Source organism: Saccopteryx leptura, chromosome 8 (assembly GCF_036850995.1).
Source record: "Saccopteryx leptura isolate mSacLep1 chromosome 8, mSacLep1_pri_phased_curated, whole genome shotgun sequence".
NCBI classification, from domain to species: domain Eukaryota; kingdom Metazoa; phylum Chordata; class Mammalia; order Chiroptera; family Emballonuridae; genus Saccopteryx; species Saccopteryx leptura.
The window spans coordinates 84,684,649-84,699,008 of NC_089510.1; the positions used below are offsets into that span (position 1 = coordinate 84,684,649).

General features: G+C 47.6%; 1 protein-coding gene across 7 annotated transcripts in view; it reads left to right on the forward strand.

Annotated features, from left to right (window-relative positions):
- Window positions 1-14,360, forward strand: part of TNIK (TRAF2 and NCK interacting kinase) — a 400,443-nt gene that overhangs the window by 261,460 nt on the left and 124,623 nt on the right. For all 7 annotated transcript variants that reach the window (XM_066347641.1, XM_066347637.1, XM_066347638.1 and 4 more), the window contains exons 8-9: window positions 6,180-6,234; window positions 8,629-8,707. In XM_066347641.1, coding sequence (XP_066203738.1) covers window positions 6,180-6,234; window positions 8,629-8,707 — 134 coding nt within the window. The remainder of the gene's footprint in view (window positions 1-6,179; window positions 6,235-8,628; window positions 8,708-14,360) is intronic.

The window sequence follows — 14,360 nt, forward strand, 5'->3', positions numbered from 1 at the left end:
GGGCTATAAATCATGCCACAGGGCAGGCTACATGGCACCTCTGGAATAATGAATTACCGAGCTCCTGCCAAAATGAGTCGTGCCACGGCCAGGAAGGAAACTTATCTCTCCCTGACTCTCCGCATCTTGTTCTTCTCTCTTCCCTTCCTTGTCTCCTGTGATCTGTCTTGCCAGTTGTAATTGGAACATTTTCTCCTGTATTTAAGCTCTGAAGTGTCTTTGGGACTTGCTAATGCATCCAAAGGCTTAAACAAGGCCCAGCAAGGATGTTTATTGCTCTCTAGCATGGGCAGTTAAGCATAGCTTACGAGCAGCTTTGAGTAGATATATGGCCAGGAATATAAATGTCCCTTTTGGAAAACAAGAGAACCCGAGCAAAAAAAAAAAAATGATCCTAATGATTCTGTCAAATGAGGGCTTAAAGAAGAAGCAATTTCTGGCCTGGTCATGTGACAGAGGATGCAGGGAAGAGGGGATGGTATGGCCTTTGAAGTTACTTTGGGGGCTTGGGGAGAGCCACCGAAAGGGGATCTGCAGTGTTGTGAACTGAATAAAGGAAGCACCTCTCTTCACTGACCCGCCGTGCTTCCTGTGGGATACATCCAGGGTCACCTAACATCTGGGCCCTCTCCATTTCCCTACAGTCAAAATATGCTGCCTCAAATCACTGCTATATACTGTATATATTATCAGTAAGGAATGCTTTGGGCTGTACTTACATTTCTTAAGTCAGCACTAGTCTAAAGGCAGGCAGTTCAGGGTCGGTGTGGTGGCTCATTGATATCTTTGAAAACCAAGCTCCTGCCATTCTGCCCTGTCATCATGAATTGTTGACTTATCACCCCATGTTTGCAAGATGGATGCTATGATTCCAAATAACATGTTTTCCTTCAAGGCACTAAGAAATGAAGAAGAGTTGTCAAGAAATCAACTGTATTTGTTCCTTTTTCAGGAAAAGCAAAGATCCCCTAAGGCATTTGGCTGGGTCTCATTGGCCACAACTGTGGCGCTTTCTTAATTGTCATCCTTATCTGTAGGGAAGTCTGGATGAACACATTTAGCTTTTTTATACTCTTAAATGGAGGCAGCAAAGGAAATGCTGTTGAAAATGTCTTTTGGGTTAGCCAGCAAAGAGTGTCTGCCGCAGCCATTAGAGGGAAATCGTAGGAGACCAAACTGGACAGGCAGAGTCAGTTTTGCCTTGTAGTAGAGGAGGAAGAAAGCAATATTCTTGAGACGGCTATGTGCCAGATTTTGTGCTAGGTAACATAGCTGCATGTATACACGCCACAGTTCTATCTGTTGTGCAGCTCAGAAGGCTAAGCCCTGAGCCGTGTTCTGCACATGGTTAAATTGGAAACCTAGCTGTGACTCCAGGTGTCTGACTGGAAAGACTATTTGTGCTGCCTCTAGGAAGTTGAGGCCAGTTTCCTAGCTTTGGTTTTGGGGTTACCTCGTGGAGTCTCAGCACCTTCAGTCACATATAGACAAAGTAAGACTCTATTTGGAGCAATTATTTTGTGGACCCAGTGGTGTGAAAAACAATGGGGGGAGTAGTCAGGTCCTTCTGTTGTGATGACAATAAAGGAGAACTGGCCCAGGAGGCAGGACACTGGCTCTGTTGAAAACCTGGCACTGAGTTGCTCTGTGATCCTGGGTAAATCATTTCTCCTCATCTGTGAAATGAAAGGTTAATTTAAATCAGTGATTTTCAACCGCTGTGCTGCAGAACACTGGTGGGCCACGAGAATTTTTATAACATGGTGGTGTACCTGACAATTTAGTCAGGGAAACTGACCTCTTTCCCTTAGATCAGTGGTAGTCAACTGGTCCCTACCCCCACTAGTGGGCATTCCAGCTTTCATGGTGGGTGGTAGTGGAGCAACCAAAGTATAAATAAAAAAGATAGATTTAACTATAGTAAGTTGTTTTATAAAGATTTATTCTGCCAAACTTAGCAAAAATCTGACATAAAGTATATGCTTTAACTTGCTGTAACTCGTGCTTTATAAATTTTATAAAGTGAAGTTACTTCCCTACTTTATAAGTCACCATTACTATGGAACCAGTGGGCAGTTAGAAAATTTTACTACTGACAGAGATTTAAAAGTGGGCAGTAGGTATAAAAAGGTTGACTACCCCTGCCTTAACAAAAAAAGTGACAACAGCCAACACAAAGTAGCCATCTGGTGTGAATGAATCAAAATTATTCCTATTGTTTTTGGTCAGATTGCAAAAATATATTTTTGGGTGTGCCTCAGAATTTTAGTAATTAGTTTATGTGTGCCATGAGATGAGAAAGGTTGAAAATTGCTGGACTAGATGGTCTACCAGCAGGGGTCCCCAAACTTTTTACACAGGGGGCCAGTTCATTGTCCCTCAGACTGTTGGAGGGCCGGACTATAAAAAAAACTATGAACAAATCCCAATGCACACTGCACATATCTTATTTTAAAGTAAAAAAACAAAACGGGAACAAATACAATATTTAAAATAAAGAACAAATAAATTTAAATCAACAAACCGACCAGTATTTCAATGGGAACTATGCTCCTCTCACTGACCACCAATGAAAGAGGTGCCCCTTCCGGAAGTGCGGGGGGGGGCACGGATAAATGGCCTCAGGGGGCCGCATGCGGCCTGCGTAGTTTGGGGACCCCTGGTCTACCAGGGATCTAATAGCCTTAGGACATTTAGCTCTTGCTCCTGCATCTTTCATTGGTTTCTTTATTTAACAAACACTGGTTAAGTGCCTACTGTGTGCTAGGCACTGTTCCGGGTACTTGGAATACACCACTCAACAAAACAAAGATGCCTGTCCTCATGCACCTCATATTCTAGTGTGTATATGTTGGTGGCAAGGGGTGCAAGCAGTAAACACCAAACATAATTAATTAGTGATGAGTAAAGTACACAGTTGTTAGAAGGGAATTCGTTTTCTGGGAGACAAAAGTGGGAGGAGGAGGGGACTGGCAGTGCGCAGGGAGAGGTTCAGTGGTCCGTCCTCGTTGAGAACGTGGTATTTTAAGCAAAGACTTCAGTTTGGGGAGCATATAACGGAGTTGTTGCTGCAGACACAGAGCGAAACTAAAGGAAAGACCCAAAGGCAGGAGTTGGCCTGAGTGTACTGGGCATTTTCTCCCCTTATCTGAGGACCAGCCTGGAGCCCCTCTCACCCCAGAGCCATCATTTCCTTTCAAGTGCAACTAGCTCAAGCTTCCTAGACTTGAAGGCCATTTACATTTGACCCTGCTTTGGCAGGTAGGGGCCTGCAGCCAGATGTCTCTCGTTTGTACCTCATTTCCCAGGACACAACCATTCAGTTACTAGGGATGAGGAAATGGTGGAAGAGCTTCCAAGGCCGGGACATACTGGAATCCTATCACAATATCACAACCTACCATTTCCAGACTATTCTTGTTGTGTTTCCTGTTTAATGCCTACTGCACAGTATGTGATTCAGTGTTTTCATCATGTTCCCAAAAAGTTGTCTGTGTCAGTGACCAGATACTGCTCCTGAGCCAACCTGCAGTAGGTGGACCAGACTTCCCTTTGAGCTTTGGAAGGATCCTCACTAAGCAAGGCCAGGAGACTGTAGGACAACTCACTGGCGTGCTGGGCCTTGCAAACTGTGTGTGTTTAGTGTCAACTTTGAATGAATCTTGAAATATAACAAAGACAAAGGCCAAGAGTTGACTGCCTGAGGTGTGTTCCGTGAAGAGAAGTTACTTGGAATCCGGAGACAGTGGTATTATACAGGTTGTTGTCATCCCCATTTGAGCTGAGAACTTGTAACATTTATGTGACGGGTTCATGAATTAAAGAGTGCCTCCTCAGCCCTAGTGCAGTGTGTGCCCCAGCCGCCTGCTCTAAGGTAGATAATACATTAGGTGAGAGCCTAGACCTCCTGCCCCAGTAAGCCCCCTCCACACTGTACGGGTCTCTGTCCAGAAACTGAATAGGCCTGAGTGTCCCAGGATATTGAGAAGTTTAGTTCTAGGGAACAGCTCAACATGGATTTCATAGTTCCCTTCCAGATATGTCTGCTTTTTATATGGCCTTGACATTTGTTTGGGGATAACAGCAAGGAGACTTACCTCTGATTTCTGATTTGAGTAAGATTATAGGTGAGAATTGGGAGTAACACATATTTAAAATGAGAGGATGAGTCTTCATTGGGATCATGGGTCATTGAAATAATTTCGCGTTGTTATTTCATACCAATCAATGGGAAGCTAAAGCAGCAAGCATCTTTGTGGAGATTCCCTAACTTGGTTTTTTCCATCTCTTGAGTTGCTCCCTCCTGTGTAATATTGAGAGGCCACTGAGCCAGACACACAGAGTGAGGAAGAAACATGTCATTAGAGGTGGAAATTGCACAGGTTCAGGTTGAGGTGCTTGCTATCCTGGGAAATTCTGAAAAGAGCATCCAAGCCAGTCTGAGCATAAGAAAGTGTACAAGGGGATAGGGTCTCTATTTGCATATTAATCTACTTACAAGAAAGAAGACATTGTTCATTCATTTAACTAATAGATCATGTACCTACAGCTGTGCCTGGCTCTGCTCTAAGCACTAGAAATATGTCCGTGAATATACCACCATCCAAAAGTTTCCCCATTTTGTGAAATCACATGAAATTGTCAATTTTCTATGTTAAAAACAATTGCCTATAAATACAGGATTGGGCAAAAGTAGGTCTACAGTTATTTATATGGAAAACAATACAATTATTAATAAATAATAATACAAGAGTAAACTTGCATATTCACAACTGTAAACCTACTTTTGCCCACCCCTGTATACATCAACTATATGAGCTCATCATTCCATACCTGAGTATTTACTTAAAAAAATTAAAGCATACATCTATACAAAGACTTATGATGAATGTAGCAGTTTATTTGTAATAAAGCTCAGAATGGAAACCATCCAAATGTCCACCAACAGGTGAATGGATAAACAAACTGTAGTATATCCTTATCATAGGACACTACTCAGCAATAAAAAGGAATGAAGTAATAATGCATGCTAAGACATGGGTGGACCTTAAATGCATTATGCTAAGTGAAAGAAACAGATGATCTCATTTATGTAACACTTGTGAAGGTGCAAACTAATCTATAGTGAAAGAAAGCAGATCAGTGGTTCTCTTGGAATAGGACCTGGGGTTGGGGACAAGAAGGGCAGAAGTGGGAGACTCCAAAGGACAAGCGGGACCTTTTGGGGATGATAGATATGTTTATTATCTCGATTGTAGTGGTGGTCTCACACTCACAGGTGTACGCAGGTGTATACAAGTGAATACACCTTTTCTTTCTTTTTCTCTCTCTTTTTTTTTTTTGAGAGAGAGACAGCAACAGACAGGAAGGGAGAGATCAGAAGCATCAATTCATAGTTGGGGCACTTTTATTTGTTCAGTGATTGCTTTCTCATATGTGCCTGGACCAAGGGGTGAGGGGCTCCAGCTAAGCCAGTGACCCCCCTGCTCAAGCCAGTGACCTTGAGTTCAAGCCAGCGACCTTGGGCTTCAATCCAGCGACCATGGGATCATGTCTATGATCCCACACTCAAGCTGGGCCCCCCCTACTCAAGCTGGTGAGTCTGCACTTAAGCCGGTGACCTCAGTGTTTCACACCTGGGTCTTCAGCATTCCAGGACTACACTTTATCCACTGCACTACCACCTAATCGGGCAAACCTTTTCAAATGTATATTTAAACATGTACAGTTAAATATATGATAATAACAAGTTGATAACAATGTGAAACACAGTCCAATAGCAGCAATTTCATATGGTTCAAGCAATGGATACATTTTAGTAATAAATTAACTTTTTCATTGAACATATTGGGGTGACATTGGTTGATAAAATTATATAGGTTTTAGGTGTACCATTCTATAATGCATCGATCTGTATATTGTATCGTGTGTTTACCACCCAAAGTAGTGGTACAATAACTTTTAAAACCATATATTCCTTTTTCATATATTTATTGTGGAGGGTATTGTCAATGAAAGTGAATGAGGCTGTCACTACTTTTAAACTTCGCAACTGAAATAAGTAAAGAGATGACTGAATGGCTCTCCCGCAGGCAGTTCTGAAGCAATTACCAGGTTTAACCAAGTTATCCTTTGTTGACTGCATTTATGCATGTGTCTCTGCCTTTCTTCTTTTCCAGAGTGACTTGTGGTCTCTGGGAATCACTGCGATCGAGATGGCAGAAGGCGCTCCCCGTAAGTACCATCCTCGGGTGACCTCCGTGCTGGCCTGCCCCGTGGGCAGGGTGAGCTCCCTGCTGGCCTGCCCCGTGGGCAGGGTGAGCTCCCTGCTGGCCTGCCCCGTGGGCAGGGTGAGCTCCGTGCTGGCCTGCCCCGTGGGCAGGGTGAGCTCCGTGCTGGCCTGCCCCGTGGGCAGGGTGAGCTCCGTGCTGGCCTGCCCCGTGGGCAGGGTGACCTCCCTGCTGGCCTGCCCCGTGGGCAGGGTGACCTCCGTGCTGGCCTGCCCCGTGGGCAGGGTGAGCTCCGTGCTGGCCTGCCCCGTGGGCAGGGTGAGCTCCGTGCTGGCCTGCCCCGTGGGCAGGGTGAGCTCCGTGCTGGCCTGCCCCGTGGGCAGGGTGACCTCCGTGCTGGCCTGCCCCGTGGGCAGGGTGACCTCCGTGCTGGCCTGCCCCGTGGGCAGGGTGAGCTCCGTGCTGGCCTGCCCCGTGGGCAGGGTGACCTCCGTGCTGGCCTGCCCCGTGGGCAGGGTGAGCTCCGTGCTGGCCTGCCCCGTGGGCAGGGTGACCTCCGTGCTGGCCTGCCCTGTGGGCAGTGGCACTTCCTCACCAGGAGCCGCTACCGCTGTCCTTCTGCTACACCGGGCCCTGCGTGGACCCGAGCTGGCATGTTTAGAAAGCAGAGTCATCTTTAAATCAACCAGGGATTCATTCATTTCCAAGTGGTGTGAGGGTCTTGAATTTATTAGGGAAAAAAAGGAAAGGGAGGCAACTTTGGGGAGACTTGTTTGTTTTACAGGTTTAGTGTATTCAAGTTTAGTCTTGAACTACCTTTCACCTAACATAAAACTGGGACCAACCCAGAAAGACCTGGAACCCCAACAAAAATTCAGAGCCGATGTTCAGCTCATAGGCTACACAAGCACTCAGAATGCCAACTATTTTCACGCTTATTAAAATAGTGGTTGTATTTTTAGATTTCCCTACTTATTTCAGGGTTCTGCTACCTGCAGAACCTCTCAAATTCCTTGAGATCGGGGATATTGGTGGCCAAGGGCACATGCCTCACAGATCCCCACGCAGGAAGCTCAGCTGACCAAGGGCCACGCCCAGCCAGCAACCTTGCATGACCGAGATATAAGGCAGACCCTTTCCTGGAGACACAGGTTCCTCTGGAGGCAGCTTTCACTCTCGGTTTCCTTCCTTAGTTTCCTTAGACTGTCAGACAATCTAGCACACTTCAGCCTACTTTTTCTTCCTCTTCCCTTCACGCCAACCAGACTCGTACAGCAGTCTGACGGCTCTCCCAGCCTTCCCTGGCCCCTCCCTGTTTCCTGTGAGGAAGAAATTTCCCGTCTCACATTTAATAACAGCTCAGTGTCTGCTTTTCCAAGGCCCCTTATTTTCATGACAGGCTGTTATGCTCATATATTTTTTACCTTCAAGTCATCATAGTTTTCTTATTTCTCACTAGACTTGGTAGATTTCATCTGTAGCATGACCGATTGGGAGTCTTTGTTGACAAATTTCCCTGCATCCACAATGCTAATAGGCATTTATGAATCCTAGAAATTATATATTACTGGCTTAAAACCATATTATCATTTGTGACAAGTACTTAAAGGAGCTAAAAATAAGCTTCAACCCACAGATTCTTTAGCTTTTGGGGAGTCTTATTCTAGGCAAGGATACTCCCAGATGTTTGAAAAGTAAACTAGTGAAATATTTTTATTAAAATAGAATGTTTGAATGCTTTCACTGTCAATGAAAATGTCATGTTTGCAGGTTGAGATATTTTTATAATTTTTCTGCCACACTTCATTTGCCTTAATCGTTTGCCCTTCTTCCTGGAGCCAGGGAATAACACAAAACAAAACAACAAACACCCATCGTCAGTGAAAAGCCATTCAGGATATTTGGAAATACAGAGACAGGAGTGTCTGGTCTAGTGTTTTATACTCCAAAAGTCTATGTAGATAACATGCATTTGAGTGACCTTAGGTGTATAAGAAACAGACCATGGATTATCAAAAATCCTTTAACACTTAAGCTTTACTAATTAAAAATAACTTACCACTTCCATTGTAATTGTTATCTTGATGCTGTTTACTTTGAATCTGAAATGGTTATTTATAGCAAAGCAAATGTTGTTGACCCTTTATCTTTGTTTCTTTAAACATAAAGTCAGAGTAGAAATACTAATATCTAGCTGAAAAGTGTTGTATTTTATGAGACTCCTGTAATTAGACGTCAGCTCTTTTAAGTGCTCACCAGATGGAAGTTTTGTGACTATGCTCACTGGTCATGTGTGGACTCAGAGAGCCATTTGGCAGCGTTGGCTGCACACCTAGGGCAGGCTTGACATGAGTGTGAGCCCCTGTCTGGAGCTGGCCCTTGTTTTCATCTCTTGCAGCTCTCTGTGACATGCACCCAATGAGAGCCCTCTTCCTCATCCCCCGGAACCCAGCGCCTCGGCTGAAGTCTAAGAAGTGGTGAGTTTGGTCTTCAGTGTGTTACAGATCCATGGGCAGGGTTTTCCTGTGATTCTTTCTGGATTAACTCAAGTACTTGGGTCCTGCTGACAGGATTCGACTATATACTCTAAGACTCGGTGAGTGATTTTACATACGAGTCATTCATCTTGAGATAGATCTTGAGTACTATAATAGTTCCCCCTTATCCATGGAATTCACTTTCCAAAGTTTCAGTTGCTCATGGTCAACTGCTTTTCAAAAAATATTAAATTTCCCCAGTCATCGACATTGTCATGGCTCGATGATCCATGCTCACCTGAAGCAGGTGATCTTTCATAGTCTGACACTATGTCGCGATGCCTGCCTCATTTACCTCACTTCATCGATCACGTGGGCATTGTAGCATCTCACATCCTCACAAAAAGAAATGTGTGTGCATTACAGTAAGATATTTTGAGACAGAGACATTCATTTAACTTTCATTGCAGTTATTGTTATGTGTTTGTTCTATTTCATTATTAGTTATTATTTAATCTTTCTTTACCTAAGTTATAAATTAAACTATGATAGGTATGTATGTATAGGACAGAACATAATATATATAGGGTTCTGTACTATCTGTGGTTTCAGGCATCCACTGGGGGGCTCAGACTATCTCCATTCTGAGACGCCCCAGGAAAAGGGAGACTACTGTCTTTGCACAGTGCGTCTCTAGCCTCACAACCTTTAAGGTGAGGAACTCTTAGCTAAATAGATAGTGGAACCCAAATAATCTTTTCTATCATCACAGGTCACCTTGTCATAGAGGTTGATAGTTCAGAGAGTCAGATCAGATTGGCTAACTTTTCTTCCATTTTAAGGCATGCGCGCACCTGGTCGTATGTGAGATGATTTCATGGGTCTGTACATGAACACTTGTAATTTTTGATTTTTCTGTTCCTCTCTCTTTATGTCAGGTGACACTGGATTGTGATATTCCTTTCCCATTTATTAAATGTATTCATATAAAAAAGTGATTTAAAGAAAAATACTACGTAAATTCTAGTAAGGGTCATAGAAGTGTGTGGTGAAAATTTTGTCAGTAACCTATGATTGCCTGAAGTTTGGGAAACAGTTTGACAGGTTAGGCCAGAAGTTGGACTTCTGACCTGTACATACATCAGGGTGTTTGTGCCCTATGAGTCTATAATAAAGATGCATTGCTCCCTCCTTTACCCCTGTGGCTATCTGTGGTGTACCCTTCCTGATGCATTCTTGAACCTCACATTCCCCTTGCACACAGATCAATTCCTGGACCACCTGTGACCTCCTGTCTTTTTCTAGAGGCATATTCTGGACCAGTGGTCCCCAACCCCCGCGCCACAGAGAAAGAATAAACAACTTACATTATTTCCGTTTTATTTATATTTAAGTCTGAACGATGTTTTATTTTTAAAAAATGACCAGATTCCCTCTGTTATATCCGTCTAAGACTCACTCTTGACGCTTGTCTCGGTCATGTGATACATTTATCCGTCCCACCCTAAGGCCGGTCTGTGAAAATATTTTCTGACATTAAACCGGTCCGTGGCCCAAAAAAGGTTGGGGACCAGTGTTCTGGACAGTTAGAGTGTGAAAAGACAGACCCGTCTGTTCCCTTCCATGACTCTTCATGATCAGGCCTCTGACTGACACCTTCCTGTTTCTCACCCGCCTACCCACAGTCCCCCCCCCCCCCCACTGTACGGAGGGCAGTACAGTGATTACCACAGTTTCCTAGGATTGAATGGCACAGCAACCCTGGCAGAACGAGGGAAAGGCACTGTGCACCGCGAAAGGGAAGGAGACAGCCAGAAGGGACGACAGCACTGGAGTTGCCAAGGCTGCAGGAAGGGAGAATGAGAGTTGCTATTGGTTACAGGGAGGCGGAGAAGCTGTTGCTTCTCTCTCCAGAGGGTCACTGTGGTGGGAGACGACTGTGCTCTCCCAGCAACAGCCTGCCATGGGGCCCCAGAGCAGCATGTGATTGCTGGGGTACCCAGACCCTGCGTCCTCAGCTCTGTCCCCTGGAAGCGTCAGTGGCGGTACAGAGCTTCTGCTAGGTTTCTGCTTATCCTTCATGCCCAGCCTCCCCGCAGGCCGGCTGTATAGGGCAGGCCTCACTCACCCTGCCCCTTGGGCTCTTCCTGCACTGCCACGGGGCGGGCGTGTCCAGCTTCCCCACAGAGGACAGGTGGGCCATCCACACATGCTTTTTTTTAGCCACACACCCTGATCAGAAATATTTGCATTAATTTCAAGCTGTTAAAAATCTGGTGATTGACCATAATGTTTAGATGTCGAGCCTTTCATGCAAAGGTAATGTAGTGCTACCCCGCCGAGAGCCCTGTGTGCTTTCAGGGTGAGAGGGTGTCCTTCTGCCTCGGTCGTCACTCTCCCCAGCTCAGGCGCTAGGACAGTCCCTGCACTTCTCCTGTTTCATCTTCACCCTGCCCTACACTGCCCTTTGCATGACCTGTCTGGCCCTTCAGAGGAAAGAGAGAACAGCTCTTGTTCTTTGGTCTTAGTTTTCATTGTTCCAAAACAACCAATTCTGCACTGACCTTGCTGGAGAAACACAGACTTTGTGGGAAATACCGTCTATCTGTTCTTCTTCAAACCTTTGACAATGAGAATTTTGAAAACCCTGCAGGGAACTGGTCATCCCAGGAAAAGTGAGGAGACCAGACCGGTGTCCCCTACTGCTGGCTAGGGAAAGGGGAGACCGTGGCTACTTGCCAGTGAGTAAGGGAAACAACGGTCCCAGTAAAGTCCTGTCTCCCACCAGAGCCTGGCCTTCATGCGATGGGTGTGCCGTCCCAGCCGCAGGACGCTTGGTGTGACTCCTGTTTTTCCCTAATAGAATTCCAGTTTCTAAGTAAAAATATTTAAGCACTTCAGAGTCTGTTGACCTGTGAACCACAGTGAGAGGCACGAACCCCTGTGCAGTTGAAAACACACACACAACGTTTTACCTTCCCCCCTCCAAAAACAACTGAATTACAGTTGTTCCCTAATATCGGAACATTGGCTCTGGGACCCCTGTGAAGGCAGAGGTAGGTCCTTTTGGAAAGTGTGATAAATGAGTGCATAGAATGAGCCCTCTGGACCTGTGGTTGGTTGAATCCCAGATGCGAACTCAGGGATATGACGGCCAATTCTGTATTGACTGAAAAAAATTTACATATAAGTGGACCCGCATAGTTCAAACCTGTGCTGCTCAAGGGGTCAACTGCACTTCGTCTTAAAAAACCAAGTCCCCAGGGATTTAAAATAAGATTTGCTTTAATATGCTCTAGAGTTTGAGAGGAAGTGAAACATTTTATTTATTTTTATTTTTTAAGGGAGGGGATCTCCGTGTCCCATCTGAAGGATCAAAACTCCAAGACGTTCTTTTATATCCTGCTATTCTCTACCTAAATGAGTTATCCAATGAAGTGTATTATTTTCAGTGTATAGATGAACACATTACCAGAAAGGGCACCTCTGTCGTAGAGATGGGCCATGAACTCTACATTATAAGCATTCAAGTCAGGGTCATTTCCAAATAATACTGCTGAATCTACAACATCCAAGGCATATGAGAAATATGTATGTTGCAGATTCAGTCATTTATAGGTGGGTATGTGTGTAAATTTAAGACATATATATTATATTATTATTGTATTATTCTATACTATATGTGATGTTATTTTATGTTATAGAGTATACATATAGGTATCATTTTAGCCACAACCCTGTCTGACAAATGCTCTCAGTCCTCGTTCTGTGGATGAGAGACAGGCTTAGGTAGGTTACGCCTCTTGCAGGAGGGCACACAATCTTTTCGTTTCCTAAGTTTGTAACCTGCATTCTGTCTACTTTGCCACTCCGCCTCTTCAGCAGGAGGTAAAGTGGTAGAGAAGGAGCTGCGGCAGGCTCTTGGTGAACATTTCCCCTGTACCTTACGATTAGGGAAGGAGAGGCGGCAGCACTGTCCTTGCCCCTTCATTGTAAAAAGAAGGGAAACTTTTCCCTAGCAGGAACCTGGCCCTTCCTTCTCTCGGCACCAGGAGGAGAGGCCTTGGAGCTAAGGAAGTCATGCAGTCAGGGAGCTCCATTCAGTGGTCAGCTGGCTCAGTTACTGAGTATTTAGGTCTCTGGGAGGATTATAGCCTTGGTTGAATCAGAAGAGAGCAAGGATGCCCTCCCCCTCTGTCTCCATGTCACCACCAGCAAATGGACAAGTCGGGACTCCCATTTCTTCCTCCTTCTGTCTGCATGTGTGGCTGGAGTCAACTCACATGGGTAACTGTCTCCTGTAAAAGATGTTCTGCTTCGTTCTCCTCCCAACACGCACACCCATGCCCCCTGCCCTTGCACATGTACTCAGTGCAGCGGCTTCTTCAAGAGTGTCCGGAGGACGATGAGGATGACTTCCTCCTGTCAAAGACAGTCGGTTGTGCTCTTTTCATGTGCCCTTCGAATGTGAAGATGCCACATTAGCCAGGCAGTGCTCAGTTGAGATCATTAGAAAAATCATTACTTCCTATCACCAGAAAGAGGCAAAGATTCTCCCGTGCTCTGGCTGAGGAAGCAAGGCTGGGGCGGCTCCCTGCTGGGGGGACGGCTGAGGCTCCCTGCTGCCCGAGCCCGGCCCACCCCTGGGGGACGGCTGAGGCTCCCTGCTGCCCGAGCCCGGAGCCCGGCCCACCCCGGGGGAGCAGCTGAGGCTCCCTGCTGCCCGGAGCCCGGCCCACCCCTGGGGGACAGCTGAGGCTCCCTGCTGCCCGAGCCCGGAGCCCGGCCCACCCCTGGGGGACGGCTGAGGCTCCCTGCTGCCCGAGCCCGGAGCCCGGCCCACCCCGGGGGAGCAGCTGAGGCTCCCTGCTGCCCGGAGCCCGGCCCACCCCGGGGGAGCAGCTGAGGCTCCCTGCTGCCCGGAGCCTGGCCCACCCTGGGGGACAGCTGAGGCTCCCTGCTGCCCGAGCCCGGAGCCCGGCCCACCCCTGGGGGACGGCTGAGGGTCCCTGCTGCCCGGAGCCTGGCCCACCCTGGGGGACGGCTGAGGCTCCCTGCTGCCCGGAGCCTGGCCCACCCTGGGGGACGGCTGAGGCTCCCTGCTGCCCGGAGCCTGGCCCACCCTGGGGGACGGCTGAGGCTCCCTGCTGCCCGGAGCCTGGCCCACCCTGGGGGACGGCTGAGGCTCCCTGCTGCCCGGAGCCTGGCCCACCCTGGGGGACGGCTGAGGCTCCCTGCTGCCCGGAGCCTGGCCCACCCTGGGGGACGGCTGAGGCTCCCTGCTGCCCGGAGCCTGGCCCACCCTGGGGGACGGCTGAGGTTCCCTGCTGCCCGGAGCCCGGCCCACCCCTGGGGGACGGCTGAGGCTCCCTGCTGCCCGGAGCCCGGCCCACCCCTGGGGGGCAGCTGAGGCTGAGGCTCCCTGCTGCCCGGAGCCCGGCCCACCCCTGGGGGACGGCTGAGGCTGAGGCTCCCTGCTGCCCGGAGCCCGGCCCACCCCTGGGGGACGGCTGAGGCTGAGGCTCCCTGCTGCCCGGAGCCCGGCCCACCCCTGGGGGGCAGCTGAGGCTGAGGCTCCCTGCTGCCCGGAGCCCGGCCCACCCCTGGGGGGCAGCTGAGGCTCCCTGCTGCCCGGAGCCCGGCCCACCCCGGG